Here is a 27,113-nt window from a genome sequence, read left to right on the forward strand (position 1 = left end):
AAGAGCTCGGTCCAAGGGAAGGAGGGCAACAGACAGCTCCCTTGGTGGGAAGCCCAGTTCAGAACTCCTGCCTTGTTGGACTCGAACTTCATCCAACCACCAGTTTCCTGCCAGGTGGCCTGATTTCCATTCCTTGGTGTGTTTCAGTTGGACCTTTCTGGAGGCTCTACCTTGGGCCAAAGGAACGGTTTAGAAGGCAAGAATCCTCTACTGCAACTGGCCAGAGAAAGCCATGGGGAGTGCGTGGACAAGGCATAGGGAATTCCAGGGCTTAACTGAAGTCAGTTGCTACCCCATTCTAGAACAGGCTACAACGGCAGCTGTGTTTGGTCTCTCAGGTTCAGAACCTTCACCAAGTATCTGAGACATGGCCTGAAGAAAGCTGCTCCACATAAACTAGGACAACGAGCTCTCTGCCCAGTCCTTGAAGCTGATGAAGAGCAAGGGTGTTCATTAAACATTGCGTCTACTCTACAGGAATCTCCAGCAAGTCAGCAGTGATGAGGTGATGGGCGCCTCCTGAGCATGTTGGCGGGGAGTCACCCCCCCTCAAACCAAACTGGTTGATGTTTAAAACAAACAAAAAGGAATTTTGAGACGGCCCATGACATGATCACACACCAGATGGATTCTGACCACAGGATGACGCTAAATCACTCACTGTGACACTGTGGGCCCCCTGAAGGCAGGGTATGGCCGTGTGATCATCAGCGTTTTCACAGGTGTGGAACAGAATGGGTATCCATGATTATCTGCTGAACAAGTGACCTTGGCTCCTTCTCCGCTCCTGGGCCCTGGTTGCCTGGCACACTCCACTCCCTGGAAGCTGTCACAGGCAACCGTGTCCATCTCTGTAACCTGTGAGCCCTGAGTGTACCCCTGTACATGCCTCCCTGCCATGCGCTCACTTGTCCCCTCTCTATCTGGTGCCTGGTTGACTTCTGACCTTGATTCTCTACCATGTATGCTCTTGATTTCAAGATTGCTCACTGCTCTGTGTATGAACTTTTCTGTCATCAGACAGGAGGACAAGGGCCTGGGACGATGGCTCCTGTTTGGCCTCTGTGCACACTTATCAGTTTAATCTGTTTGCCCTTTGGATAACAGGCCCCCTGATTTCCTTTCCAGGAACCACCCTTCCTTCACGTCTTAGTGTGTGTTTCAGGAAGAGCCCTACCCCTGGCACCCAGGGAACCCTTGGCCACGATGACGGACTCTAAGACCAGCATGTGACCCCATGCTTTCTGCGGCAGTCACTAGGAAGTGACTCTCTCCCACTGTCTTGCTCCTGGCAGGTTATGGCCAGGAGCTGCTGCAGCTACCTGGCCACAAGGAAGGGAAAGTCCCCTGAGAACGGCACCAGCAGAGGAGGCCAAGCCAAATGCAGCCAAATACGGGTCTGATTGATGAGATTTAATGTCTGGATCAAGCCATACTTGAAGCTGGTATGAGGAAACAATTTCTCTTTTGGGGTTCATGTCCCTTGCAAACAAAGTAACCTAACTGACATAGATTCCCTGGTCCTGGGGACTGGACTAGCTCCTGCCACCCCTAAGTACTAAGCCCTACACATGTCCAGTTTCTACCTTGCATGCAAACCCCAAGAAAGTACCCAGTTGCCTTTCGTGTCTAGTGATGGGTTTGGTGTGCAGTGTACACCAGGTGCAGGATACCGGCTTTCTTGTGTTGGTGTCAACTGAGGCCCAGAAACATTAAAGAAGGCCTGGGGTCTGGAAGGAAACTAGGAACAAGGATTACCTGTGGTTCAACATCCTGGGATCCTGGGTCACCTAGGCTGTGGCACAGACCCCATCACGACAAAACCAGCAGGAAACTGCCGGGTTTTTGGCACAGAGCTGGGGTTTGAACTTGAGGTCTATTAATAGACAAATGGCTTTGAATCTTGACTGTGCTTCTGAGTTGTAAACCTTGGCTAATCCCCTAACCTCTCTGGGCCTTGCAGAGGAGACAATACCTGAGACCCGGCCGTGGCTGAAAGGACTAAGTGGGCTAGCCTGTGGGAACTGTCCAGCCTGGCACCTGAACTGGGACACAGACCCACTTCTCCAGGTCTCAGCGAGGTGCCTGGCACATGGTGAGCAATTCAACATCACGGACGCCCTCCACTCCCTCACTGTTCTTCAACCATAAGAGGAGCTCCAACTGCTGTGAAAGTGCCCAAGACCTAGCAGAAGCGGGGTGGATACTACCCCCTAGCCCTCTGCAGTCCCCCTAACTTGTGCTGAATTGAAGTCAGGTGGTGGAGTTAAGAAAGCAAATTGCAATTTTGAACCTGGATTTTCATTTGGCTGCTGATATTGCTCAGCTTTTCCATGGCATGCCAGGAGCCCTTGAACTCCTTGTGGCAAGAGGAATACTATCTGAGAAGGCAACATCATATGTTTAATAAGAAATTGCTTGGATTTTCAACTCAATCCTTATGAATTTCCAGAATCTGACCTCCCTTTTTTGATTGGCAAGTTTTTCCTCTTGAAGTCGAACATGGCTGCTCACGGGAGCAAAGCCTGGCCTTGTTAATTCTGCATCAGAAAGCTGTCTCTGGGCTACCTGGACTTTTTGGGAAAGTGAGGCCACATGTGTCCCACCAGTTGCCCTCTCCAGACAGACGTGACAAACCCACAAGGGACCACACCGCTGTGGGTGATGGCAGAGAGTGAGTCAAAAGAGCTCTGCAGCCGCCTGCCGGCGCTGAGGGCACAGCTGCCCTCCAGTCACCCTGCCGCCGGCAAGCGGGAGCTGGAGGGAATGGAGCTGGAGACCACCCCAGACGTGCCTGCTTTTTCACACAAAGTCATGGCTGAAAGAGTGGAAAAAGGAGTGATGGAAAAGGGGGAAATATGATTTGGAAACAACAGGGATTGAAGGGGCAGCCTGCAGAGGGCTCTGCCTTGTGGTCTGTGCAGGCGCGGCTGGTAAGTCAGGCCAAGAAGGCACTCTGACCGGCAGACCACAGCGTTCACTTCTCACTCACGCCTGGTGCCCCAGCCTGCGCCCTGGCCCCTGCCGCTCGTGTGTCTGAGTCAGACTTGGGCACCGTCTCCTGGCTGTGTCCCCAGCGCCTCTCCCTCTGCCCCACGATGCCAGCCCTCCTCGGTTTAGTGCTGACTTTCCACAAGAGCGTAGGCACGTGGGTCAGTTACACGTGTGCGTGAGCTGGGGTGGCTGCCACTGAGGGGTGTATGTTCTGAGAGACGCCGGGTGACGGGTGCTGGGAAGACAGGCTGGCTGGGAGGCCCTGTCCGTGGGTGACTGACATCTGGCTCTGCTTCTGCTCCACTGGAGGAAGCGACCGATGTTTACTGAGCACCCGTGTGCAGCACAGAACCAGGCAGACAGCGCCTCACTTAATCCCTATAAGGGCCTGTGATGTGAATATTATTATCCCCACCTTCAAGCTGAGAAAACTGATCTCACCGAGGTTAAGTTACTGAGGGCAGGTTACCAGCTTGTTAGTGCCAGAACTGAAAATTTAAGCCCAGAGCTGCCTGATGCTTTATGTTCAACCACACTGCTTCCATCAGCTGATCAGCCTTTGCCTTTCAGCAGCTAAACTCCTGGGGGCATTGGGGTGGTGGTGCCATATTTACTTTCTCTCTCTTTCTGTGAATGGCTGTTACATATGTGTGTGTGTGTAATTTTTTGGCCATACCATTCTGAAAGCAAGTTTCAGACGTCACCTAAATACTGAAGTGTGCACCCCTGAGGCATAAAGATAAGCCCCTAAAAACCATGACATCAACAATAGCTCTATCATGTCACCTAACATCCCAGTCCATCTTCAGATCTCTGAACTTTTCAAAGAATATCTTTGATGCTTAAAAAAACAAATCCAAGTTCATATTTTGCATTTGTTTATACAGCTTAGTCTCTTTTACAGATGAAATCTTTGCTTTCTGGGAAGAATTCAAGGGGCACTGGACCTTCCCTTCCCTTGCCTGCTCTCTCCCCAGCTCTCCTCCTCTCCAGGTCCACTCATTTTGGGAGTCTGGGGTGTCCCAGAGCCCCCTCACCTCCCCTCTTTTCCTGGGGCATTTAGGACTAGCCCTTAGGAGCTCATAAAAACACAAAACGGAATGAGACAGGATCTAAATTCCTATAATACAAATCTGTCTCTACTTGGAAACAAAACCCTTATTTATGGAAAATGATTTGGAATTTGCTTTTGACCACTAATGGAATATTCATTTTCCTTTTTCCAAATGAATGGAATTATAAGCATAGCAACTGAAGTAAAACCAAATAACCTGGATACACAGAAAGTACTTAAACAATAATCAGTTATTAATCAGTTTAAAAATCCACATAAATAATAAAACCCTAAGACGTTTACTGAAGGCCAGGTCAGTGCCAAGCCCTGTGGTGGACATTCCAGGCTCACATTCTCATTGGGGGAGACAGGAAGGCATTAAAGATATGATTACAAAGCTGTGTGAGATGCACTGCATGTGCCAAGTTCTGAGGTAGGACAAAGACAGGAGCAGCCAACTCAGTCGGGAGGACTACACAAGGGACCGGCTCTGAGGGCAGACAGGCAGATAGATCATCACGGGCCTCATGGTCTACGTCAAGGGTGACGGGGAACCTTCAGGGGAGGCGAAGGGCAGGGAGGTGGCACGGCCACTGGTGTGTGGGTCAAGTGAGGCTGTATGGGGATGCAGCGCAGCTGAGTCTGAAGGTCAGTTAGGAGGCTGTGGCTCAGTCCAAGTGAGCGGTAACAGCCTGACCCACTGCTGTGTCAGAGGTGTGGAAGGCGAGGGACTGGGCAGTGTCAGGGGGCAGAAGGGAGAGGCTTGGCAGGGTGGTGGGGAGCAGACCCGGGTTCCTGGATGGACCTCACTGCGGTGGGAGGTGGAGGAGGAGGGGCCCGTGTGGGTGGGAGTGTACCCTCAGCCTGTGGGGTAAGGTGTCGGGAAGGATGAGAACCTCGGTTGGAGGTGTGTGGGAGGCAACGGTGGAGTTGAAGGGAATTGTTGTGTGACTTCTAAGCCCAATGGGGTGGAGGGGTTCCTCAGAGCTGAGGGTGCCAGGAAGGTATTCATTGGCAGGGCAGCTTCTCCAGCCCAGCGTGAGCCTGGCACTAAACAGCCTGGCTCACGCTTGTAAAGTCAGAACTCTCCGCATGCACAGACAACAGGCAACCGCATTCCAGGAGCAGATCCTAAGGGTGTATCCAAACCACTCCATCCCAGGCCTCCAGAAGCCATGGTAGCGCTTAGTTTGAGCTTTGGTTTAACTGGCTTTTCAAACTTTATGTTAAAGAGGTTTAGAAAGCTTTGCTCAACTGGGAGAACAGACACGTTTCAGTGCACATTTTTTTGGATTCTATCAGATTGGAAAGCAGGCAATTACTTTGTTTGTAGGATCAACCAGGGGTAACACAATGCAGCGGGTCCCAGAGTGGGTCTGCCCTGTCCTCCCAGCTCCTGAGAAGGCCCAGTCTCTGGCCGAGGCCCACGGCCCACAGCAGCACGTGCCCAGGACCAGAACCCAGTGTCCCTGGGTGCCACTGTCAGTGCGGTCCCCAAAGCCAGCGAGGGAGAGCTCAACTCAGTTGAGAGAAGAGGGCTGCTGCTGGTGGTGGAATAAGAATTAGCTCCTAATTCAAGCAAATGTCTTCTGGGCTTGTTTCCCCATCTGTACTATATTTATGAGACCATCTTCCTTACCACTTGACATCAAAGATTCAATTAAGGACTTGCCTGGTGGTCCAGACTTTGTGTTCCCAATGCAGGGGACCGAGGTTTGATCCCTTGTCAGGGAACTAGCTCCCACACGCTGCAAGGAAGATTCCGTGCCACAACTAAGACCCAGTGCAGCCAAAGAAAACAAAAGATTCAACTAAATTAGTACATAGGTCTTTTCAAAGAGGGGTGGATGGGACCAAAGCCAGGAGCCCTGAATGATGTGACCAAAGACTGAGTTCTCCATTGGATACAATAGTCACTCGATAGTGCCATATTTTCCCAATAGGGATACAAGCCACTCACACCCATGATTGGTGATGTGGGAAAGTAAAAATAAATGTAAATGTCTTCTAAGTTAAAAAAAAAAAATTAGATGAGTACAGAAGTGAATGAGTACCAAGTAGCCTGTCTACCTAATTAAATACAGGGAGCACAGCAGTTTCCAAGGGGTGCTCCCTCTGCTAATTCCTCAGAGGGGGAAGAGTTAAGGCAAGGTGTCTGGCTGAGGGGCACCAAGACCCTGCTGGGGAGGGCAGGGCTTCCTCACTCCTTCCCCAGCCACAGAGAGGAGAGCAGGCCTACTTCATACAGGAGAGAAAAGCATGGGGACACCTCAGGTTCTCTCTGGGCCCTCTGGCTCTCAGCTGCCAGGAGGGGAGAGCGTCTCCATTGAGTCTGGGAGATGGAACTGAGCATGCTCTGTGCTCCTGGTGCTCACTCCCCCGCCCCCCGCCCTGCTACACACACAGCTGCCAGTGCACAGGCACCCTGGGCACCACCTGAAATTGCCCACATTTCCTGTGGGGCATAGCTCAGTCTTTTCAATTCAGAGATGAGGTTTGAGCAAGCCCATTTGGCTTCAGGTCTAAAGCCATATTCTCTTTTTAGCTTCTTGGTAAAAAAACAAAAAACTGGCATCCTTATCTCATTTGACTGTCTCCCGGGCTTTCTTTCTCATTTGATTCTGAACTTGAGAGAAAAAAAGTTATTTACAGCCTCCTTAGACCTAAACATTTTCCAAGGTAGGAAAAGATATTCTCAAGTCAGAGACTTTTGAACTCTTTAAAGAAATTAGATAAGGATGCAGAGGCTAACTAAAAATCCATTTACTTGACCTTGTTTGGAACCATCGACATGGCTCATGATGAACTGTGAGTGGTGTTACATTATGTCTGCTTTAGAAAAGAAATGAAAGGCTAGAGAGTTCAGTTTGTTGTCTTTTAGTTACAGGGCCCAGCTTAGGTCCACAGACAATGGGCCTGCAGGGGAAGAGGATGTCCCTGTGGGGGCCCTCAGAGAGCCCTGAGCTCACCTCTCTCAGTGTTCTCGTCACTCTGGGTTGGGCGTCCATTTGCTGGTCTGTCACCCTTATTATATCCCACAAGGACTTATCTATCTATTTATTTTACACATGGATGAACAGATGCAGAATCAAAGGGAGAAACGGTCATAATCTTGAAAGAAGAAGCTCCAGTGAAGCAGAAGCAAGAAAGTACCTTTTCTCCCCTGAGGGCTCTGCAAAGGCCACCCCCTACCCTGCTGCAACTGGCCACAGGTCTCCATGGAGTCCCCTGGCTGGCTTCACTAACTTTGCAAGGTGGAGGGATGAATGTAATCAAGACCTCACTAGTCTCTGCCCCCAGTGGAAAGCTAACTGTTCTTAAAGAATGAAATCCACAGGAACACAGACTCAAGGCAAGGGTCTTTCTGAGGTTGGCGTGGACTGTCTGACTAGCTTAAATTATTTTTCTGGAACACAGTAGCTTTACTGGACATTTCAAACAGAAGCTGATGTCTCTGCTTGGTGAGGGAACTGAAGTGGGCTCTGGGGGTGAACCGTCCTGTGCTGGCAATATGGTCCTGGGAAGGTCCCTGAGCTCTGACTCTGGCTCGAAATACAGCTAAGGACCTCTTCCTCAGAGGGTATGGCAGAAATGACACAAGTTTTCCAAAAGGAGAATATGTACTATTAGGGCTATATGAGTAGTTTAGGTAACACATGGATGGACCTTATTTTTTTAGATAGACCTTATGAAAATATTGGGCCAGTATTGATAATCTGTGGGTTTATCAACATCACTGCTTAAGAAAGTAAAATGTCAGATTAGTATAAATGTCAGGTTGGAGTCTGTTTAAAGAAAAATATGAAATGAAAAAAAAAAAAAAAGTACAGATAGAACACAGAGGAGGGTGTGGCAAAAAACTCTGAAATGGAACTCAAAAGGCTTCTTTGAGAATGTACGGCCCCTGAAACACATGCCTGCCGGTAGAAGGTGCTCTAGAAACACTGCCTATTCTGGTCAATGGTTCATCAAAGCAGGTACCCAGGGAAGGACTGAAGGCCAAGCTAGCACCAGGGCAAAGCTGGAAAGAGTTAAAAGAAAGGGGTCTTGGGTTTCCCTGGCCCATCCCCCCTGCCGCTAATCTGTCACTTAATGAAGAAGCTGTGGCACAAGTGAGCTGGCTGGCAGTTCACTTACAGCAAACTGATTAAGAATGTTCAACCAACAGCAGACTGTAGACCTTTCCAGAGAAAATAAATAGAGTGTAGACTGTATGCAAATGTGTTTGTCACTTTGACAGCACGTCTCAATTAAGGCATCTCGCGGCTGTGGGTAGGCTCTGTGGCTGCAGCTGGAAGGGAGAGCCCGCTGCATGGCTGATACTTGGGGCTTGACCTTAATCCGCATGCATGCATTAAAAAAAAAAAAAACCCTGCCTTCCTGTACACTTGCATAATGCTGGCAGCCACGTGAGGGAAGTGACAAACGGGGAAAAAAAGCCACTTTCATCCTCTCCAGTTTACAGACCTGTGAAGGCACAGACAGCTCTTATTTCAACAGAGTTTGGGGTGGCTTTTTTAATTGTTTATCCCCCACCCATGCGTGCACACACTCTTATTCTGCATTTAGCTGGGAATGACATTAAAGCATCTCTACTTCTCGCTGAAATGGAAAGAAGGTCTTTCTCCATTTCAAATAGGGCCTCCTTTTTTGTGTTTCGAAAATGGAATGTTTAACACCATGAAATCCCTCTCCCCCGCCCCCTCTTTCTCTGTAATGGGCTCCAAACTCCAGAGAGGGGCTCTTTTCATGGGAAGGTTAGTGTGTGCAGGAATGAGGACAAAGGAAAGCAGGAAGCTGGCTCTGGAGTGCCATGCTGGCGACAAGCAACCGACCGGGGGCTGCGCTTTCAGCAAACACAGTCAGAGAACTAGGGTGCAGATTCCTCCAACAGGGCTTGAACCCCAGGAAGGGGCAGCTCCTTGGGGTGCAAACACTGATGAAATTTGAAGATACTCATTAATCAAGTGAGCACTGCCCTGTGGATGCCTCTTTCCTATACTACACTTCAATTTTTATAACGTCCCTTTAAAGTGTAAAATCAGAAAAGGGGGATGGATATCTCCAAGTTTAAGATGTATGAATGTATTATCTAAAAATATTGATCACAGAAGAAGATTCTTGTGTTTCAACAAACTCATCCCTCACCATAATAACCCACCACAACAGTTTCATTAGTTCCCTTCATTTCTAAATAGCTCAAAGTCTGGTACATAGCAGGCACTTGATAAATGTCTGTTAAAAGCAGGAACATTTTAAATGCACGCTTCTAGATCTTTTAGGTGATAACATAGCATCATATTAAAGATAAAATCATGAAGATTATTTTAATCACGCTTCATCTAATTAATGGTTAAGAATCAAGTGACTTAAGAATGAATAACCGTGCAAATTCTTATTATAGTCATAGCTTGCTAACAGAGCCATTTCTCACAAATCAAGAAATTATGACTTTGGCTCATCAAGAGAGTCAATTCAAGAGAAGAAGAGGAGGGTATACAATGTTTTTTAACCAAAAATATAACCACTGATAGGACATGGATAAGAAAAATTTCAGTTTCTATGTTTTACTTAAGAGGAAAAAAAAAAATCAAACAACTGAACAATGTTTTAAATGCTCAGGTTGAAAAAAGTTGGTTACAGAATCGGATCATGAGAATTATAGTGCGGGTGTTTACTCTGAGAAGCACGACCCCCAATATTGATTTTCAGGAAGTATATTAATAAAGAACTCCTAATTGATTTTTTAAGACTTCACTTGTTGTCTTTTATTTGAAGGTGCAAAGAAGGGCCTGGGATGCTGAAGCGTTCTAATGAGATGCTTAGCTAACAGAGGCACCTTAAACCGAGTGCCTTGGAATGGGGAGGCAGCAGCTGCATTTAATGACTTCACTTAACAGTTGAGCTGGTTTATGACCAGAGCCACACTGTCTTCTCAAAATTTCTGAAAATTCACCTTTTTGGAAACATGTTTCTACCAAGTGAAACTTTGACAATGTGCAGAACTCCATGGAGTTTTTTGTTTTGTCAGAGAGAGCTGAAATGAAAAACTGTTTACATGTGCTATATCGTCCGCTAAAACAACAGAAAGCCCAGGCCAGGCAAGGGGCCAGGTACATACCTGTCCAAAGTGGACTGTGATTGGCCGCCGGTCCTCTCGGAACTTGGGGTCCTTGGCCTCTACCAGTGGGGACGGCGCAGTCTTTGGCAGCTGCTCTTCTGTGGTGGGGGCACAGCCATTCTCAGTGATGTCCTGCAAGGAGAAGTCCCATGGCGGGGTTGGTGTCTGGGTTATGGCCCCTGCCATGAGCACAGGGGCTCTTTCCCACCCCACTGCTAAGACACCTGCCAGAGAACCCCCTCTCGGACACTCCTGCTAGAGATGGAGGAAATGGAAGGCTAACTTGGCCCTTTCACTTAGGGAAACCAAAATCATGCACATTATATTATAAAGACAACATAATAATTCACAATAGTGGGGAAGACCTTTCCTCCTGCTACCTCACACAGTTATTTTAATTTTTATATATTCACTCTGTCTGCATGCAGGCATTTAAAAATTACTTGCAATCACAACTCGTGCATAATTTTACATTCTGTTTCTTCTACTATAAACATTTCCATGGTACAATACAGTCATTAGAATGATCATTTTAATGGATGCATAATATTTCATTGAGCAGATACTCAATAATTTAATAAACCATTTTTACTACTACTGGGCATTTAGATTGCTCCTAATTTTTTTTTTAAACTTTTTTTTTAAACATCACAGGGATAAACACTGCCATCTTTCTTTCTTTTAGATTAATTCTTTAACAGAAATCCATAGGAATGCAACTGCTTGATCAAAAGATATACACATTATTAAGGCTTTTTATTCATTCTACCAAACTGCTTTCCAATTTACACCAACTACCAGCAATGGATGTATTATCAGTTTCACCATGCGTGTTAGCCATACCGTTTTAAAAATGTATTGCTAATTTAAGAGGTGAAAAGCTAGACCTTGTTGTTGTTTTAATTTGCATGACTTTGATGATTTGTGAGTGTGGACATTTTCTCCGCATTTGTTCACTGATGACGTTACTGTTTGTGAAAACCGTGTGTTCCTGCTCCCTCCTTAGCCTTAGTCTTTTCAGCAGAGAATGAAGAAAGACACTTAAGTCTGAGTTAGGATTCTATGACCTGGAGAAAATTTAGGGAGCCAGTGTCATCTTTTTTTTTAATTTAGAAATTCACATTTAATTTGTGCTTGTGATAAATAAAGTCAAATTTTAAGGTAAAGAAAAACCACAATGTGCAAAAAGCAGTGACGCTCCTTTCCCTAACGCTGGCAGCTGACCATCCCCGTGGGTTCTTCAGGACGTGGATAGTGCCGACTTGTGCAGTGAGGATCATATGGCTTTATTCAAGTCAGGAAAGTTGCTTAAATCTTCATTTAAGCAAGGCAGAGAATAAATGTACAAGTAAAAAACATTTAAATCGTTTTTTTTTTTTTTTACTAAGTAAAAATAACTCACAGCTAGAATAAAATAATAAATACAGACAGAGGATGAGATGGTTGGATGGCATCACTGACTCGATACACATGAATTTGAGCAAGCTCTGGGAGTTGGTGATGGACAGGGAAGCCTGACATGCTGCAGTCCATGGAGTTGCAAAGAGGCGACTGAGCAACTGTACTGAACTATTTTCATTGCAAAAACAAATACACATTTTGGTCAACAAGACACATACCCTTAGTACTCATTAAATTCTGCACATAAAAGACTTGACAATTGATTGTTCTCACTGAGTTAAATACAGAGAATGGTGGCACGTGGAGGAAAGTGATCCCTTACTAAATAATAATGCATTAAAGAAGAAACACAGAACATCTTTGAGCCTCAGTCTCCTCACCTGTAAAATGGAGCTATGGTAGCTATGAGGAATAAAGATGATTAAGCCACATAAATGTCTAGAACATTTTTCCTCAGCAGTGTCCTATGTATGGTACTCAATAATAATAACTGAGTACCTACTAAAGAGGCACTCAATAAACTATAGGGAGTAAATAAACCGTGGTGGTGTAGTCACTAAGCTGTGTCCGACTCTTGCAACCACATGGACTGTAGCCTGCCAGGCTCCTCTGTCCATGGGACTCTGCAGGCAAGAATACTGGAGTGGGTTGCCATTTCCTTCTCCAGGGAATCTTCCCAACCCAGGAATCAAACCCAGGTCTCCTGCACTGCAGGCAGATTCTTTACTGACTCAGTTACAAGGGAAGCCCCAAATCAACTATACTTTAATAAAAATAAATAAACAATAGGGACTGCTCCCCCACTCCTCCTCTCTATATATTCAACTCCATACACCCAGCTGAGTCTCTGTGCTGCTTGGTAACAACACATGGAGATGGTGACCTCTTGGTTTTGCTAGGCAGGGCTTGCACCAAGTGGCCCCTGAGTCTCAGCCGGGCCGAGGCTCAGTGATGAGAGAAGCTGCCGCCAGCCAATTAGAAACAGCTCTCTTGGAAAGGGGCTGCCCAAAGGTGCTCAGGTCAAGTGGAACAAAGAGAGGGAGGGACTCCTTCAGTGCCAGAAAGTAACAAAGGGCACAAGGGGCATTATAGATCCAGTGGGGTTACTGAGAGGACATACATAAGAGGTTAAATAAAGCCAAACAAAACAGTTCACTTTTAGTTCAGGAAAAGTATTGCACTGTATGTGACTGGTTGGGGAGAAAAATAAAGACATGAAGCAGTAAGGTAAGCTAGTAAGAAAATATTGAGAGTAATGAAAACTATAAGATGATAACTATTTTTTAAAATGTCTGTTGTAGTTTTGGGCAAAGCATCTTAGCTTAAATTTTTAAGTTAAAATTTCAAGTAAAAATGTCCTAGGTTTTGTTTTTACCATTAACTAGCTATCTGATCTTTCCAATTCACTCAACCTCTCTGTACCTATTTATTTTTACAACAGGGAGACCACCATCTGCTTGGCAAACTTCAAAGCTGCTAAGAGAATGGGTTAAATGAGATGAGATGTGAGGAAGCTTTGAAAAATGTCTAAGTCCTGTGCAAATTGAACATGAGACTTATTCCCTGCAAAATGGAAAAAGCACCATCTGAAAGGAAGAGCTTCCCTGTCCCTGTGCTGAGTGCCTACTACTTGCAGTCACTTCTCCAGGCCCTTGACCTTCACTATCACACTTAGCTTCCACAAGAACCACAAAGTAAATGGGATTATCACTCTTTTATAGGTGAGGAAACAGGGCTCAGAGAGGGCAAGTTACCCAAGACCACACTGCGAGAAAGCGGAGGAGCCCAGGGCGATGTGATTTATACCATATGGACCCATGACAACAGCACAAGAGAAGGTATTCTGAGTCAAGGAGGTGCTCAAAAACTCATCAGATGTGGCCTTGTCCTCAGAAACCCTATCACAACAAATCATTGTAAAGTTGAATAGGACATTTGGAAGCCAAATGTGTCCAGTATACACATGTGCTTGTGCATCAATATACATGTTAATTTTCTTTAGTTAGAAGACCCAAAGGTGCCCAAGATTTCTTACAAAGTCCTGGGGCTCGCCCCACTAATCTGTTAACTTCTTCACTATTTCTTTCACCTGGGGTAGGAAAACTGCTTCCTCCCAGGATCCTAGAGAACAGAGAGGGAGAAGTCCGTCAGGAAAGAAACAGGGACTCACACCCTCTCCTGCAGGTACCAGCAGAGATCTTACATACTCCATGGATCCAAAAACACAATACTTGGTACCTGTGATTAAAGAAATTGTCCTTTAAGAATTAACTGAGATGCCATCAGCAAAGAGAATGGTAAAACTCTCATACTCTTCTGGTGGGAACACAAACTGCAATTCCTATCAAAACCCTAAAAGAGGAAAGAGCCTCTGGCCCACTAAGTCTACTTTCAGAAATTTATCCAGATGGAATAATTAAGAATTCCTACAAGGTTTACCTATGAGGATGTTTGCCTAAGAAATACTGGAACTAACTAAAGCGTCTAGCAATGGGATTAATGAATGTATGTACATCTATCAGATAAAACTGTATGTGGCCATTTAAAACAACATGTGCAGGAAATATTTAGTGTTTTGAGAAACGGTCAGGATACAGTGAGTGAAAATACAGGTTATAAAATTCCCTTTTTTCCTTGTTGATTTGTTGAATTTTCTCCACAATTTTTTTTTTTTTTTTGGTAAATGCTCAAAATGTCCTTAAAAAAAAAAAAAATCAAGAAGGTAACAGGCAGGGTAAATCTGTTCCTTCCTGAAGAGTCACACAGGAGGAAGACACTAGATGGAGCTGCGGGTAAGAGGCCGCTGAAGGTTGGTAGATTTCTCCCATGGCTCTGTTCAGAGCTGGGAGATTGTTAGTTCCCATCCCTTGGTCAACAAAGGAGTCAGAAAAGAATACAATTTCTATCACCTTCCCCAGGCTGGAATCAGAGATCATGCCTGGGATCTAATCTCCATTTGCCTCTGGAGAAGGCAGGGACTGAGTCCCTAGGAGGAGTCCGGAGATGGGAACCCAGAGGAAGAAGGGAGCTTGGCGTGGCCTTGGGTGGGAACTGGGGTGAGGGAGCTGAGGCTATATGACTTCATGAGGCAGAGATTCCAGAACATTCCTGGCCCATGGGAGGCAGGGAGCAGGGTGCCTGGAAGACTACTCTGGTGGCAGTGTGGAGGACCAAAAGGGAGAGGCTCCCAGCCCGGCCATGCTCTCCGGGTACACGCACACGGGTGCGTGGGCAGACCAGCCGCTCCAGATGCGGGATAGAAGAAGACAGACAGGTTGGAATCTCCCATTTGCCAAACGGCTACTATGTGTTGCTGTTTAAACCCATTATTTCTTCTAGTCCTTACAACAGTCCAGTAAAAATCTCTATTTCCCATACTTTATAAATGAGAAAAACTGGCAGGACTGAATCCGGCTTATCTGTCTGCTTCAGAGGCCCCAATTCCACACCGCAGAGTGAGGGGTTTGAAGGCTCTCGTGGGTGTGAGGCTGGGGCCTCCCATCTCTGACTTAGCTTCCTGGTCTCCATGTTCGGATTTGTGCAGTGTCCTTTTCCAGTCTACTTCACGCTACAGCAAATGCAAACTACGGGATGAATATTGATAGCAAAATAGTATCCAGAGTTGGAATTTCTGTGATTTGAGGCTGCAGTGGAGACAGGGAGCTGACAGTTGTGTGATACAGTGTGAAAATGTCTGTCCCACAAGAGTCTACCTGGGTCTCCCAGCCCCAAAGGTGCTGCCTCACTCCCTTCGATACACTAGGAAATGCTTTGCCAGAAACTCAAGTCTTCACTGACTCAACTGTGAACCTGCTCCTTTCAGTCACACAGACTCTGAATCGACAAGCTCAAGGTATCTTTAAAAGATCAAATATTTAAAAAGGGCTGTGAGGGAATTCCCTGGAAGTCCACTGGTTTGGACTTGGCCCTTTCACAGCTGCAGCCTGGGCTGGGTTCAGTCCCTGGTCAGGGAACTAAGATCCCTCAAGCTGTATGGTATGGCCAAAAAAACCCAAAAAAAGGCTGTGAAACGGGCCCATTTGACTCAGTCATTTTAATTTTATACTGAAGAAAATATTATTATTTTTCAGGGGTTCTCCAATAGGCAAAAAAAAGAAAAAAAAAAAGGGACATCCTTACATAAATATTTTAATGTTCCTCATAGGAAAGAAGGAGTGTGGGAATAGCTACTGTTTTTAAAAGAGGGCATTTGGTGCAGCGGTGTACAACACTGCAATAGAAGGAGGTTTGTTGAGAGCCACAGCCCAGCCATGCAGCATCCTCCCAACAGGCCAGGTCTGGTGGGGAGGGGCTCTGGATGAAAGAACTGATTTTCCCTTTAGAAAGTGATGGCTGGGTAGCATTCCTTGCCATTTCTTCTTCCTAATTTTGAGCAAGTTAAACTTCAAAGAAGGCTAAGCTATAGAAGAATTTGACCACCTTGCTCCATTTATCCAGAGAAATGTGTTATCCATCCTTTTTTGTTGTTGGGCTAAAGCAGAGCAGGTATGGAATAAAAGGTACACTACAGTCTCTATTAACAATTATTTGCCAATGGTCACAGGGATACTTTGAAAGCTCTTCTTTCAGAGGCTTTGAAAGTCTGCAGCACAAATGAACGAGGGATGGAGAAGGGCCCTGCTCAGTCATATTAGAGATGGACCTCCACACACCATGTTGACCTCTCCACAGGTCGGCCCCACATTTTCTATTTGCAATTCAAACCCAAGGCAAGAGCAAAGAGGGCAAGGTTGGGTTCTTGATTATATCTGTGGGGTCACCATTGCTATGCAGAGTTAGAGGAGGCCAGGTGGCAACCCAGTACATTTGAAAATTAGGTCTTTGTTGGGAACAGCCTCGATTTTGTAGCAGAAACCAAACTTGAGATGTCTACATGGGATGCATCTGGGGAGCCACACATATATGTTGCCATGTAAAGGGAAGGTGGAGGGGTAAAAAAGCCAAGGAAATATTTTCTACTGCGGTGAGAGAGGTCAGACAAAGCCAGATCCTAAATTAGCTCAGGAAAGGGAGCTGGAGCCCTGTGGAAGACCTGGTCCTGTCTGTCCCGAACAATGCTAGAGTCTCAATTACAAAATGGCTCTTCCAAGAACAACTGCAAAATATCAAGTCTGCAGAAATCTGTAAGACCGAAGGGGGAAAAGTGAAAATTGAAAAGGGTGCACTAATAGATCTGTCAACAGTCCGGTGGTGACAAGCCACATTTCTATGAAATGCCTTCACCGTTTGTGTCACCTGAAATGTACTGACACTCTCTATAGAACATTATCTCCTGAAGCTATTCTTGAAAAGACTGGCAGGGGGAAGAGGAACAGGGGAGGGAAGACTCTGCCTCAAATGCCATCAAGGAGAGGAAAGGGAGATGGTAGGGAGGAGAGTGATCTAGATTGTCTAAGTGAACCTTTGAACAACATCAAAAGCCCTCAGTTTAACTGGTTATTTGCACAAATTTTACCCATCATAAAAAGGGGATTTTCTTAAGGCCTGATGCTTATGTGTACGAGGAAGGAGGCGATGGCCTGCAGAGAACAGATCTGACCAAGGAGGCAACATGTGTCCTCTGCCTGAGGAGGCAACCTTTCTCTGCTTACTCCAAGTAACCTTCTAATACCAGCCTGATGCGGTTATCAAGGAAGGAGAGCCTGGTGACAGCTCCACCCTCCCTGCCCCTCCATTTTACATCTGCAATCCAATTCAGTTACGCATGACTGGGATAGGAGATAAAAAGGTGTATTTAGGGACTTAAATAACATCCAAGTAAAGGATTCCACCTGCCAGTCTCTGGCAGAGTGCAACAGACCACAGTTAAGGTCTATCTGAATTTACATTAGCAGGATTTTTATTTCCAGGACTTGAATATCAGCTGCTAAAAATTCACTCCCAGCTGAAACTAAGAATGTGAATGCTTAGTCAGAGCAAATTATTTTGCAATTAGAGGATCAATTCCATTGGCCATTTCAAATTAATGAGAGGTCCTTTCTGACTTCTAAAATTAAAACTGCTTTCAATTTTTAAAAAAACTGCCAAGATAGACAAAGATCCTTATTACCTGGCACATTTTGGGGGTGTGGAGATAATGAAGTAAGTGATCCCAAACATCTTTTGGAAAACAAAACACTTGTTTCAAGAAGGCAGTATGAAATACTACAGTGATAAGAGCACAGACACTGAAGCAGATGAATCTGGAATTGAATCCTGGCTCTGCCAGGCTCCACCAGTGTGACCTTGAACAAATTATTTCACCTTTTAACTGGGGGTCTCCTTACACAGGATATGAGAATAATACCCCCCAGAGTGGCTCTATGGATTAAATGAGAAAGCTCCTGGGCTGGACCATCCTTAGAAAGTGCTTAATGAAGGGTAGCAATGCTAATACTGATGCTGATATTCATAATGATATAAAGATGCCCTCTCTGTTATAGCAACTTCCCTGCACAAATCTAGAGAATCAGGTAGGGGCAGTCTTAGTCAGGATGCAGTCTGTATGATTTTATATGACTTTACTGATGGTACATGAAGACAATCAGAGTCTTTCCCTGCCCCTTGGGTCTCACATATGAACTGCGAGCAGAGCCTGCAGTATCCTCCTCAAACCCACGTGCAGGCTGGAACCACGGCAGTCATTTCCCTGGAGGTGCTTCTGGATTTTGGTTACAACCAGCCCCAGGGCAGAGGTCAGCTGTAGGAGCTGGTAGTGCTGGGGTGGGGAGGCCGAGCCAATCTGTATGGACCCTAGTGAAGTGCGGGCCCAGGGGGGTGAGCAGGGGACAGACTAACAGTAGTAACTCTGAACTTGCTTGCCTTTGTGGGTTTAAGCCAGTCTTAATGTTATTTGAAGACAGTTTTTTGTCTGTGAATATTTATAACAGTGTGAAAACTCCCGGACAGCTGGTAATGCATTTTGAAGTGTGCTAACAACACTGTATCAAACAGCCTCTATTGATCACATCGTACTTTTTTGTGGCCACGCATTTCATACACGGTGCTTATACATTTTGAATAAGAACTTCAAGTACCTTTTGCTTCAAGCGGTTTTTCACCTCTTTTATTCCCATTTTTGCATGATCTTTTGCCTGCATGAAAAATTAATTTAAGTTAAGATTCCCCTTCTGTTTCCAGCAGGGACTGTGCTTGATTTCAGTCCATCGTGAATCACCTTCTCTGATTACTAGAAAAAGGAAGGAAAATGGGATCATCAAGTTGAAAATATAATGGCTATGAAAACAAATACAATGTTGAAAGGTTAAAAAAAAGCCCTTAAAGAGGCTACACAGATTTTGTTTTCTGCATTTTGATGGCACTGATTTTTCCCCACCTCTGAAGCTCTTCTTCTGCTCTCTGTAATTATTTATCTCTGCAGCCTGGCGACAGCTACCAGTAAGAGGAGAGCAGCAGCTTCTCCAGCTGCAAGGTTCAGAATATCCACTACGCTTAACCAGGGCAGGGCTTCAGGACCAATTTTCTGCCCAGGCCAAACAGACACATTGCTGGGTTTCTCTGATGCCATTTCTTAAATTTCATTTCAGCAGACACCCTGGCTTTGACTTTCTGTCATTCTACGACCTGTGCGGTTCTCTTGGCAGCTACCCACCCTATTAAAATAATTACTATTTAAGCACAGAAAGGACTAACAAAATTAAAAATGGAAATAAAACAAAACCACCCCAGGTAAGTGTCTCGGAGTCAAATTAGGAAGCAGGAGAAACCATGAGAAAAAATACTTGAGGCTCATAAAAGATGGAGCATCGGGAACCGGCGTGTTCTCTTATTTTCACTCTGCTGTGGGCACAAGTTTCACAAACAATGCATTTCCTATAGGGCAGTGATGAGAGAGATGATGAAGAATTTGGGACAAAAAAATGGGCATGTGTCCCACCACGAGCATTCTTCAGTAACCTGCAGAGCAGCTGCTTTATTCTGACATAATAGCGAGGATAAACACAGGAAAGGTCTACCAGAACACCCGACAGACCACAGCCTCTGGGTCTTCTGGATGGAGCACTGGAATTTTAGCCACCCCATCTACATCTGAAAAGCTAAAACAAGTAGCCGCCCATTTCTCTATTGCAGCCACTGTGTGCAGAAACATTTTAAATGAAAAAACGTCACTGACCTGGTCATAAAACATCAATGCTAAACAATTCTGAGAGTTTTGAGAGCTTTAGGAAATAACACAGCAGCCCCCAAATCAGCTCTGCAACATAGGGTTCAGTCTAAGAGTTTTGTCGTCATGCTCAGGAACAGATCTGTGTGGATCCTGAGACCAAGACCAGTACTTACGAACTTATAGACAGTCTTCATGGCCGGGTTTGCTTTCGTTTTTACAGTATTCAAAATTGCTCCACTTCCTTTCTATAATAAAAACGTCAGTTAGCAATTTGGACTGAAGATATAGTAGGCCAACAGCAACAAAGACCTCTTCTCTTTAATCAAGTTAAGCAACATTTCAAAAGTGTGTAACTTAATTAGAGGAACAGGCTTAGATGGTGACTGGTCCTGGGCAATTAAATTCCGACCACAGCAGAATCCCTATGGGTGGGTGTGGGGGCAGAGGGGGGATGGTGGGTGGTGACAGAATAGCTGAGGTGGGACCCCAGGCTCAGTATTGTGCTTGGCACCTGTCTGCTGGCTGGGAGGAAAGCTCATCACAGGGTCTCTGAGGCAAAGCTTTCTTTGGAGTGATCTACAAGGAATTCTACAAGAAATCTACAAGAATTTCTTCTCAAGAAATTCTAGTTACCACGGACAACACTAAGATAAGTTTAATAACAATGGATGCTAACACTGAGCTGGGGCAGAAAACTGAGGGCTGATTAGGCAAGGTTATCTGGCTACTGTGACTACCTTAAGTCACGCAGCCTCCTTTCTTCCCCCTGGTTTTCTGTGTTGTTTGTAAGGACTCACGGTGGGGATGCCCCGGTTTAGGTTCTGAGGGTACCAAGCCACTAGAGGGCAGGTCTCTGCCTTCAAAGACCCCTAGTCTGGGGGGAAACAAGTGCCACCCAAGGTGGCAAGAACCACACTGGCCGTGCGCACAAGGCAGGTGGCGGCAGCTCATTGTGTAGCAGGATGGGGAAGGCATCAGAGGATGAAATATTTGGCCCATGAAGGAAGAGTAGGCGCTTGCGTTGGGGACAGCGCGGATAAGGACATTCCAGGGACAGGAAGCAGCTCATAAACAAGCGCAGAAGCTGTAAAGCCATGGCATGTTCTGTGAGTAACAACAGTCAGCGCATCATAGGAGGACTGGCGAGTGGAACCGAGAGCCGGATGGGGTCAACCACAGAGGGCCAGCATGAGCAGTCCATACCCCAGAGGATTTTTAACCAAGTGCATCACATAATCAGATTTGTGGTGGTTTGGAAAGATATTGGGTTGGCCCAAAAGTTCATTCGGGTTTTTCTGCAACAATCCCAATAGATTTGAATGGAAAGAGAAATTGGATTCAGGGCATATACAAAAGAGTCAGACATACTATATAATTATTGGGATTAACTTTTAGCACAATTTTTGGTAACCGCCTGTATTAGAAACCTTGAGCTTTAATTAAAAACTTCAAAATTTGACCTAGAAAGCATTCTCTGTTGTAGGATAATAGGAAATTTTCACCCACTCATTTGTTCCATACTGCTTTCCAAAATTACTCTGTATCCTATTTCAATGGTCCTTTAGAGTATTAAAACTCCCTTTATCAATCAATCAACGAGTCCTTATTGCTTGTCTGTGATTTGCCAAGTGCCATGTTTGGCCATTCGAGAAGAACAAAAGAAACCTTTCATTGAGGAATTGCTTACTCTCGGCCAACTGCAGCCACTTCCAAGGGACCCGCCTTGGCAGCAGTATGCTTGGCCCATGAGCAGGAGCGCACACTTACCACACCGCGCTGGGGCTCCTGTTTATGCGCCTGCCTCCCCAGCAAGAGCAGGATCTCCCCCAGGGCAGGGCCTGTGTCCTGCTTCCCACTGGATCCCAGTACCCAGTGCGGCGCCCGGCACACAGAAAGCCTTTGGTACGTACTCACTGACGAACCCATTTAAGGAAAGGCAACATATGAATTCTTTAGTGGCTTTTGAAGCCCTAGCACCTGGCTTCTAACACAATCAAAAACTGCTTACAACAAGAGTGAGGGGACGAAAACCCTCAGTGATGCATTTTCCATCCTCCCAGGAGCCTTGTGCTGTGAAACGTATTTCAGAGCAGGAAGTGGGACCGATTTTTGGGTTTCTCATGAAAAGTTCCCAACTGGTCTGACCCTAGAAAGAGACCCCTGGAAATCCTCTGAGGAGGCAATATCCTTTCAACACGCCTTGGCCTGCTTCCTGAGGCAAGGAAGCTTCTCCTGCCTCTCATCACCCTCACTGAGGGCAGACTTTGGACAGTCTCTTCCTGCTAGTCTCCACCTGGCACCAGAATGGCCTGGCTTTACAAACAAAAGTATCTTCAGCTGGCACACACAGTGCCCTGGGCCGAATGACAGCACTGTGGGTGGCAGGGCAGGAGGAGGGCGGCCAGCAGCCAAGGAGGAGCCCAGGTAGCTCTGCGGGGGTGGCACTTACCCGGACTGTGGAGAGCCACTGGTGGTATAGCTTATCACTCCCTGGGGAAAGAGGAGGCAGAGAAGCTGGTATTTAGAGAAGTCATACATCTACCCTCAGGAGTTCCTCAAGTTGCTTTCAGCATGCAGGACTTGGAAAGCTCAAAATCTGGAGAACCACACGGAGGCTCCCACGCCCCCTCCCTGAAGGAGCTGCTGCCACAGGTTTCTTTCTCAGAGTGCTATCTGATCCTATCAGTGTCCTGAGTACAAACCCAAATCCTCCTTCTTGCCTACTGGATAGAGGTCAGACCCCCTAACAACCCTGCTTCTCTTCCTCCGTCTTGTCTTGGCACTGCCCACCATCTGCCTCTCCGTGCTGTACTACCATTCTGTACAACCTCAGGCTCCCTGATCATGCATCCTCCAAGCCGTCCATGCCCTCACAAATGCTGTTTCCCTTGCCTGGCTAACATTCCCTGCTCTCTCTGCTGCACACACTCAGTGACCAGCTCAGTCATTTCCTCTGTAGGCTTCTCCCACTCCTTGCCTTGAACTGGAGGGAAGGAGTTACCTATTCTTGTTACCTCTAGAATAGGTAACATCTATAGGTCTGTGCTCTCTAAAATCCTGAGAGTCACGCCAGGGCAGGAACCACAGGGCCGTGTGTCCAGTGTAAGCACACGTTCGGCCTGCCTTATGCTAAAGTAGTACCAGGAAAAGGAAAGGGGGGTGCTGTGGGGAACAGATTCATTTTATCTGGTGGGATATGGAGGTCTTAACAGCAGACAGCTTTTCTAGAAGACTGAATGACTTGACTTAGTTTATTAACACCTGAAGCCTGTCTCCTCCCCAGAACCCATAAATTCAACTGTTAGGACACTTCTCAAACCCGCCTCCGTTGTAAAGCTCTCATGTTACAGAGTGAGCGTTAATAGAGCCCTGTGCTACTTGCACAAAGACCTGTGTCTGCTCCTTTGCCTGCAATGGTTTAGTCTGTATTGTTTTTGGTTGTGAGTTTTCTCCTGGTAGTCTAAAAGTTCCCTGAGGGCAGAACTGGCCCCCTCTCATTCTTACTGTACAGAGTTGTGGTCACAGAAGAAGGCACTCAGGAAATGCTCCTCAGTGATTTCCACACTGGTTTTATTGTTTTTGATTACTGTGCTCTCCATGCAGCACAGGTTAGTCGGGCCTGACAAAGGGGTTCGTAGGTGAGATAATGCCTGGCTCTAAGAATTTATGCCCTGCCAGTTAGATTATCCAGCACAGTACAGACCAGACACATGCCCAGCAATAAGAGGGGGCCTGTAGCTGACTACCATTGTTTTGCATTTAGCTTTACTTTGCCAACAAAGACTGAGGCGCTGAGATTTGGAAAGGTGGACAGATTGGGATTCAGGAGGCAGGGTCAGCCTCTAACACTTCTCTGGGCCTCAGATGCCTCCTCTGAAAAAATGAGAGCCTGATTCCTCTGGTTCTAAAAGTCTACAGAGACACGGCCCCTGCGATGATCTTTACATCTTAAAGAAACATTTAGCGATCCTGTGCCAGGGTCTGTCCTGGGTGTCTGCACACACCTTTCCTCAGGGTCTCTGATTTCATCTCAACAGGACTCCTATGAGGTAGGCACTGTTACAGTCCGTGCACAGATAACACTTCAGTTAAAAGAGGTGAATGACTCAACCAAGTCCTCACTGCTAGGCAGTGAATCCAGGTCTCCTAATTCAGTACCTTTTGTGCTTTCCACTGCATTGTGGGGGCCACCACGTTATCTATACTTCACCCACCTGGCGGGAAGCAAGTGACCCCAAGATGCAGGACTTCAGTTGCACCAGTGCACATGTCATCAAAAAGGGAAGGGAATTCCTCCAACGTTTCAAGGCCAAGTTGGAAATCAGTCTCTCTTTCATCCCCAGTGAAGGAAAAAAGAAGTCATGCCCACTCCTTGTGAACACACCCCAATCCCACACACAGACCACAGCTCATAAAGAAAAATGAACTGCCCTTACCAGCATACTCGCTCATGTTGATCTCCTCTTCAAAAACATCACTGAAGCCCTCGCCAGAATTGAGAAGGTCTAATCTACCATCGATAAACTATACAAAGAAAGAACAAAAGCATATCAGCTTGTTCAAAGAAACAGGGGAAGGCCATTCAGCTGGGCTCCTTAGTATACGACCAAAGAACCAAGACAGGAAAAGGCCTTTGGAATTGTGAGTTTAAAAAACCGGCTGTGTGTTTATGATAACTTGTTAAACTGCATGGCATATTTGCAAAGGCACTGTCTGGTGGCTAAGCACCCTCCTTGCCCAGTCTCCCTCCCCAGACCCTGGGCCTTTTTGCACTGAGGCCTGAGTCCCACCCATGTCTTCAGCCTCAGTGCTTAGAGTGGAGGCGGCTGCAGAAACCCCACTGGGGCCCCAGACGCAGACCAGGCAAGGGAGGCTGGGCACCTGTTTAAAGAGCTGCAGCTGGGTGGCATTCTGCAGGAACTGCCTCATGGCTCCTGAGCGATAGTGCGACACGAAGGCTTCCTCGCAGAAGGTGATTGGCTCCTCCTGGGAGACAGAGATAAGATGGAGAGAGGAGGGTTAGAGGGAAGGAACGAGGCCATCAGTGCTTGAACTCTGGCAGGTGGCACTCCTACATCCGCTGACGTACCTCACTCTCACAGACCTGTGAAGTGGCTGTTATCCTGGTGGCATTCTACTCTACGGATGAGGAAGCTAGTTCAGAGAGGAGGAGACATCTCCCAAGGTCACAGAGCTGGTAGGAGGCAGGGTGGGAATGAAGGGCCCGATTCCAAACCCCGGCCGCTTCCATATTAGCCACAGTCATACCCCAACAGCAAGTTATGAGATATGTCCTTCAGTGGGATGATTCCCAAACTTTTCTTTGCACTTGTAGAAGAGGAACCTGCTCTTTGGATAGCACTTTATACATAAGGAGCCCTGCTACCTTCAACAGCCCAGATGCTCTGGGGGTGCTGGGGGTGGGGATGCTGGCTGGTCTTCTCTCCACCCTGTGCCCCTCTCCCCATCCCATACCTTTGCAGTCCCTAAGGCAGTGAACACAGTTTGAAAACCATTTATAGAGTGATCTTAACCAGTAGCAAGTTATAATTTTAAAATAATAAACAGGGATGATCAAAAATAAGATTTTATCACCCAGGTAACTTTGTGCTTATGCTGTTTGATAAGGAAGTTTGCTTTTACCGAACCACATTTTATGAGTCAAGAAAACGACACCCTAAGCTTAAAAAACCACCCATCTTTGTAGTCAACACCTCAATCCTTCTTTGAAGGTATTTGGAGTACTCATCTACACAGACAAGGCTTTAATTTCAACAGTGTATTCTCAATTCTGAAAGATCAGACTTCTACATCTTGAACTGAATTAAAGGTACCCCTCCTCTCACAGACTTGGTGGCAAACACAGACGTTTGAAGCTCCACTTTTATCCTGCTTTAATGAGTTAGGTGAGTGTTAAATTTACTGTGTAGGTGCTGTAAATTCCAAGAGTCCCTCCTGCTTAAATCCAGTCAATATTAGCTCAGCAACTGGGCAGACTTACTGCACAAGGATGATACTAAAGTAATAGAGTAAGGGGGATATTTATTTGTATACAGTTGTACCCCACCTAATTTTACAAAGGAACTGAGGCCCCTAAAACAAAGAAAAAAAAATTGGTGCTGGAAAATACATTAACATATAAAATGTATTTATTTGTGAAAAGAGCATCTGGATATGCAGGTCCTGTGTGGTTTCTAAAATCAAGTTACAGGGACTTTCCTGTGGCCCAGGGGCTAAGACTCAGTAGTCCCAGTGCAGGGTGCCCGGGTTCAATCTCTGGTCAGGGAACTAGATCCCACGTGTCACTGTATGCTTCAACTAAAGATCCCACATGCCACAGTTAAGACCTGACACAGCCAAATAAACAAACATTCTTAAAATGAAATAAAATAAAGTTACAAAATTAGCTCTGAGCTTCCCAGCTGCCAAGGCAAGAAGGGAAGAAGAATGCAAATATTACACTGTCTATGAGGAGAAAAACACACATCAGTTCCTCAGGGGAAAGAGTTTTCATGACATTTATTACTTTGGCATGAATTTATACCTTCCTTGCTGCAAAGTGGAAAGATCAGCCAGTGAGAGCCAACAGAAGCCCACCTGGAATTCCATTCCTGTGGTCTGGAAGTTTCTCACCCTTGGAACCACAGTAGGGCAATTAATTCTCTCTCCAGGAGGTCTCAACCATGAGCACAATGTCACTCATACACTGATCACTGCTAATAAACACTGTCAGTTCAGACTTCTCTCATTCCAAACTCATGTCTCAATCCCCACCTGGATGGAACCTCAAATTCAGAAGGGCCCAAAAACTGCCAATTACTATCCCATCTGGACTGCACTCTAAATCTGCTTTTCTTTCTGGAGTTATCATCATCCATGGCTGCTCACAGTAGACCTATCAGACTTCTGAGTCTGTCCCCTTTCCCCAGGGCAACGTCTCATCAGCCTGTCCCCTGCTCTCCATCCCTTGGCACAGGCCTGACTGCCATGGTAGGCGTTCAGCTTCATGTGGCTCTCCTCTTTTGTTCCTCCCCAACCACTTTAATTCTTCTGGCCAGAGAGATTTCTAAAATGCAAATTGGATCACGTCACTATCCTACTCAAGGACTGTGGAGATGTTACATTTGGGTGCTTATCTAGTCCTTGCACTAGACTATAAGCTTCATGCGGGCAGACGCAGTCCCCAGCTTTCTTTCCCAGAGTCCTTCTGTGTCACTTTCCTATGTTCTCCTGTACACCTGATGCTTCAAATGCATCTCCTAGTCACAGGCCAGGTCCTTTCCCACTTCCTCCTGTGCTTTTGCCAGTTCTGCTCCTTCTACCTGGGCTATCATCCTTTAAACACAGGCCTGTGTGTGGCAGTCACACACCCCTACTCAGTGCTCCCACAGTGCCTGGTACACCCTGCGTGCAGG

At 46.2% G+C, this 27,113-nt stretch overlaps 1 protein-coding gene across 8 annotated transcripts in view; it reads right to left on the reverse strand.

Annotated features, from left to right (window-relative positions):
* DENND1A (DENN domain containing 1A) overlaps positions 1-27,113 on the reverse strand; it is a 531,199-nt gene that overhangs the window by 42,948 nt on the left and 461,138 nt on the right. For 7 of the 8 annotated variants that reach the window (XM_070798129.1, XM_070798130.1, XM_070798128.1 and 4 more), the window contains exons 14-19: positions 24,580-24,684; positions 24,135-24,222; positions 22,148-22,188; positions 19,872-19,943; positions 18,608-18,664; positions 10,170-10,301 (exon numbers count right to left, since the gene is read on the reverse strand). In XM_070798129.1, the coding sequence (XP_070654230.1) occupies positions 10,170-10,301; positions 18,608-18,664; positions 19,872-19,943; positions 22,148-22,188; positions 24,135-24,222; positions 24,580-24,684 (495 nt within the window). Of the gene's footprint in view, positions 1-10,169; positions 10,302-18,607; positions 18,665-18,694; positions 18,760-19,871; positions 19,944-22,147; positions 22,189-24,134; positions 24,223-24,579; positions 24,685-27,113 lie in introns of those variants that run through there. The other variant, XM_070798135.1, reaches the window with a different exon arrangement.

This window comes from Bos indicus, chromosome 11, assembly GCF_029378745.1.
Source record: "Bos indicus isolate NIAB-ARS_2022 breed Sahiwal x Tharparkar chromosome 11, NIAB-ARS_B.indTharparkar_mat_pri_1.0, whole genome shotgun sequence".
Lineage (NCBI taxonomy): Eukaryota > Metazoa > Chordata > Mammalia > Artiodactyla > Bovidae > Bos > Bos indicus.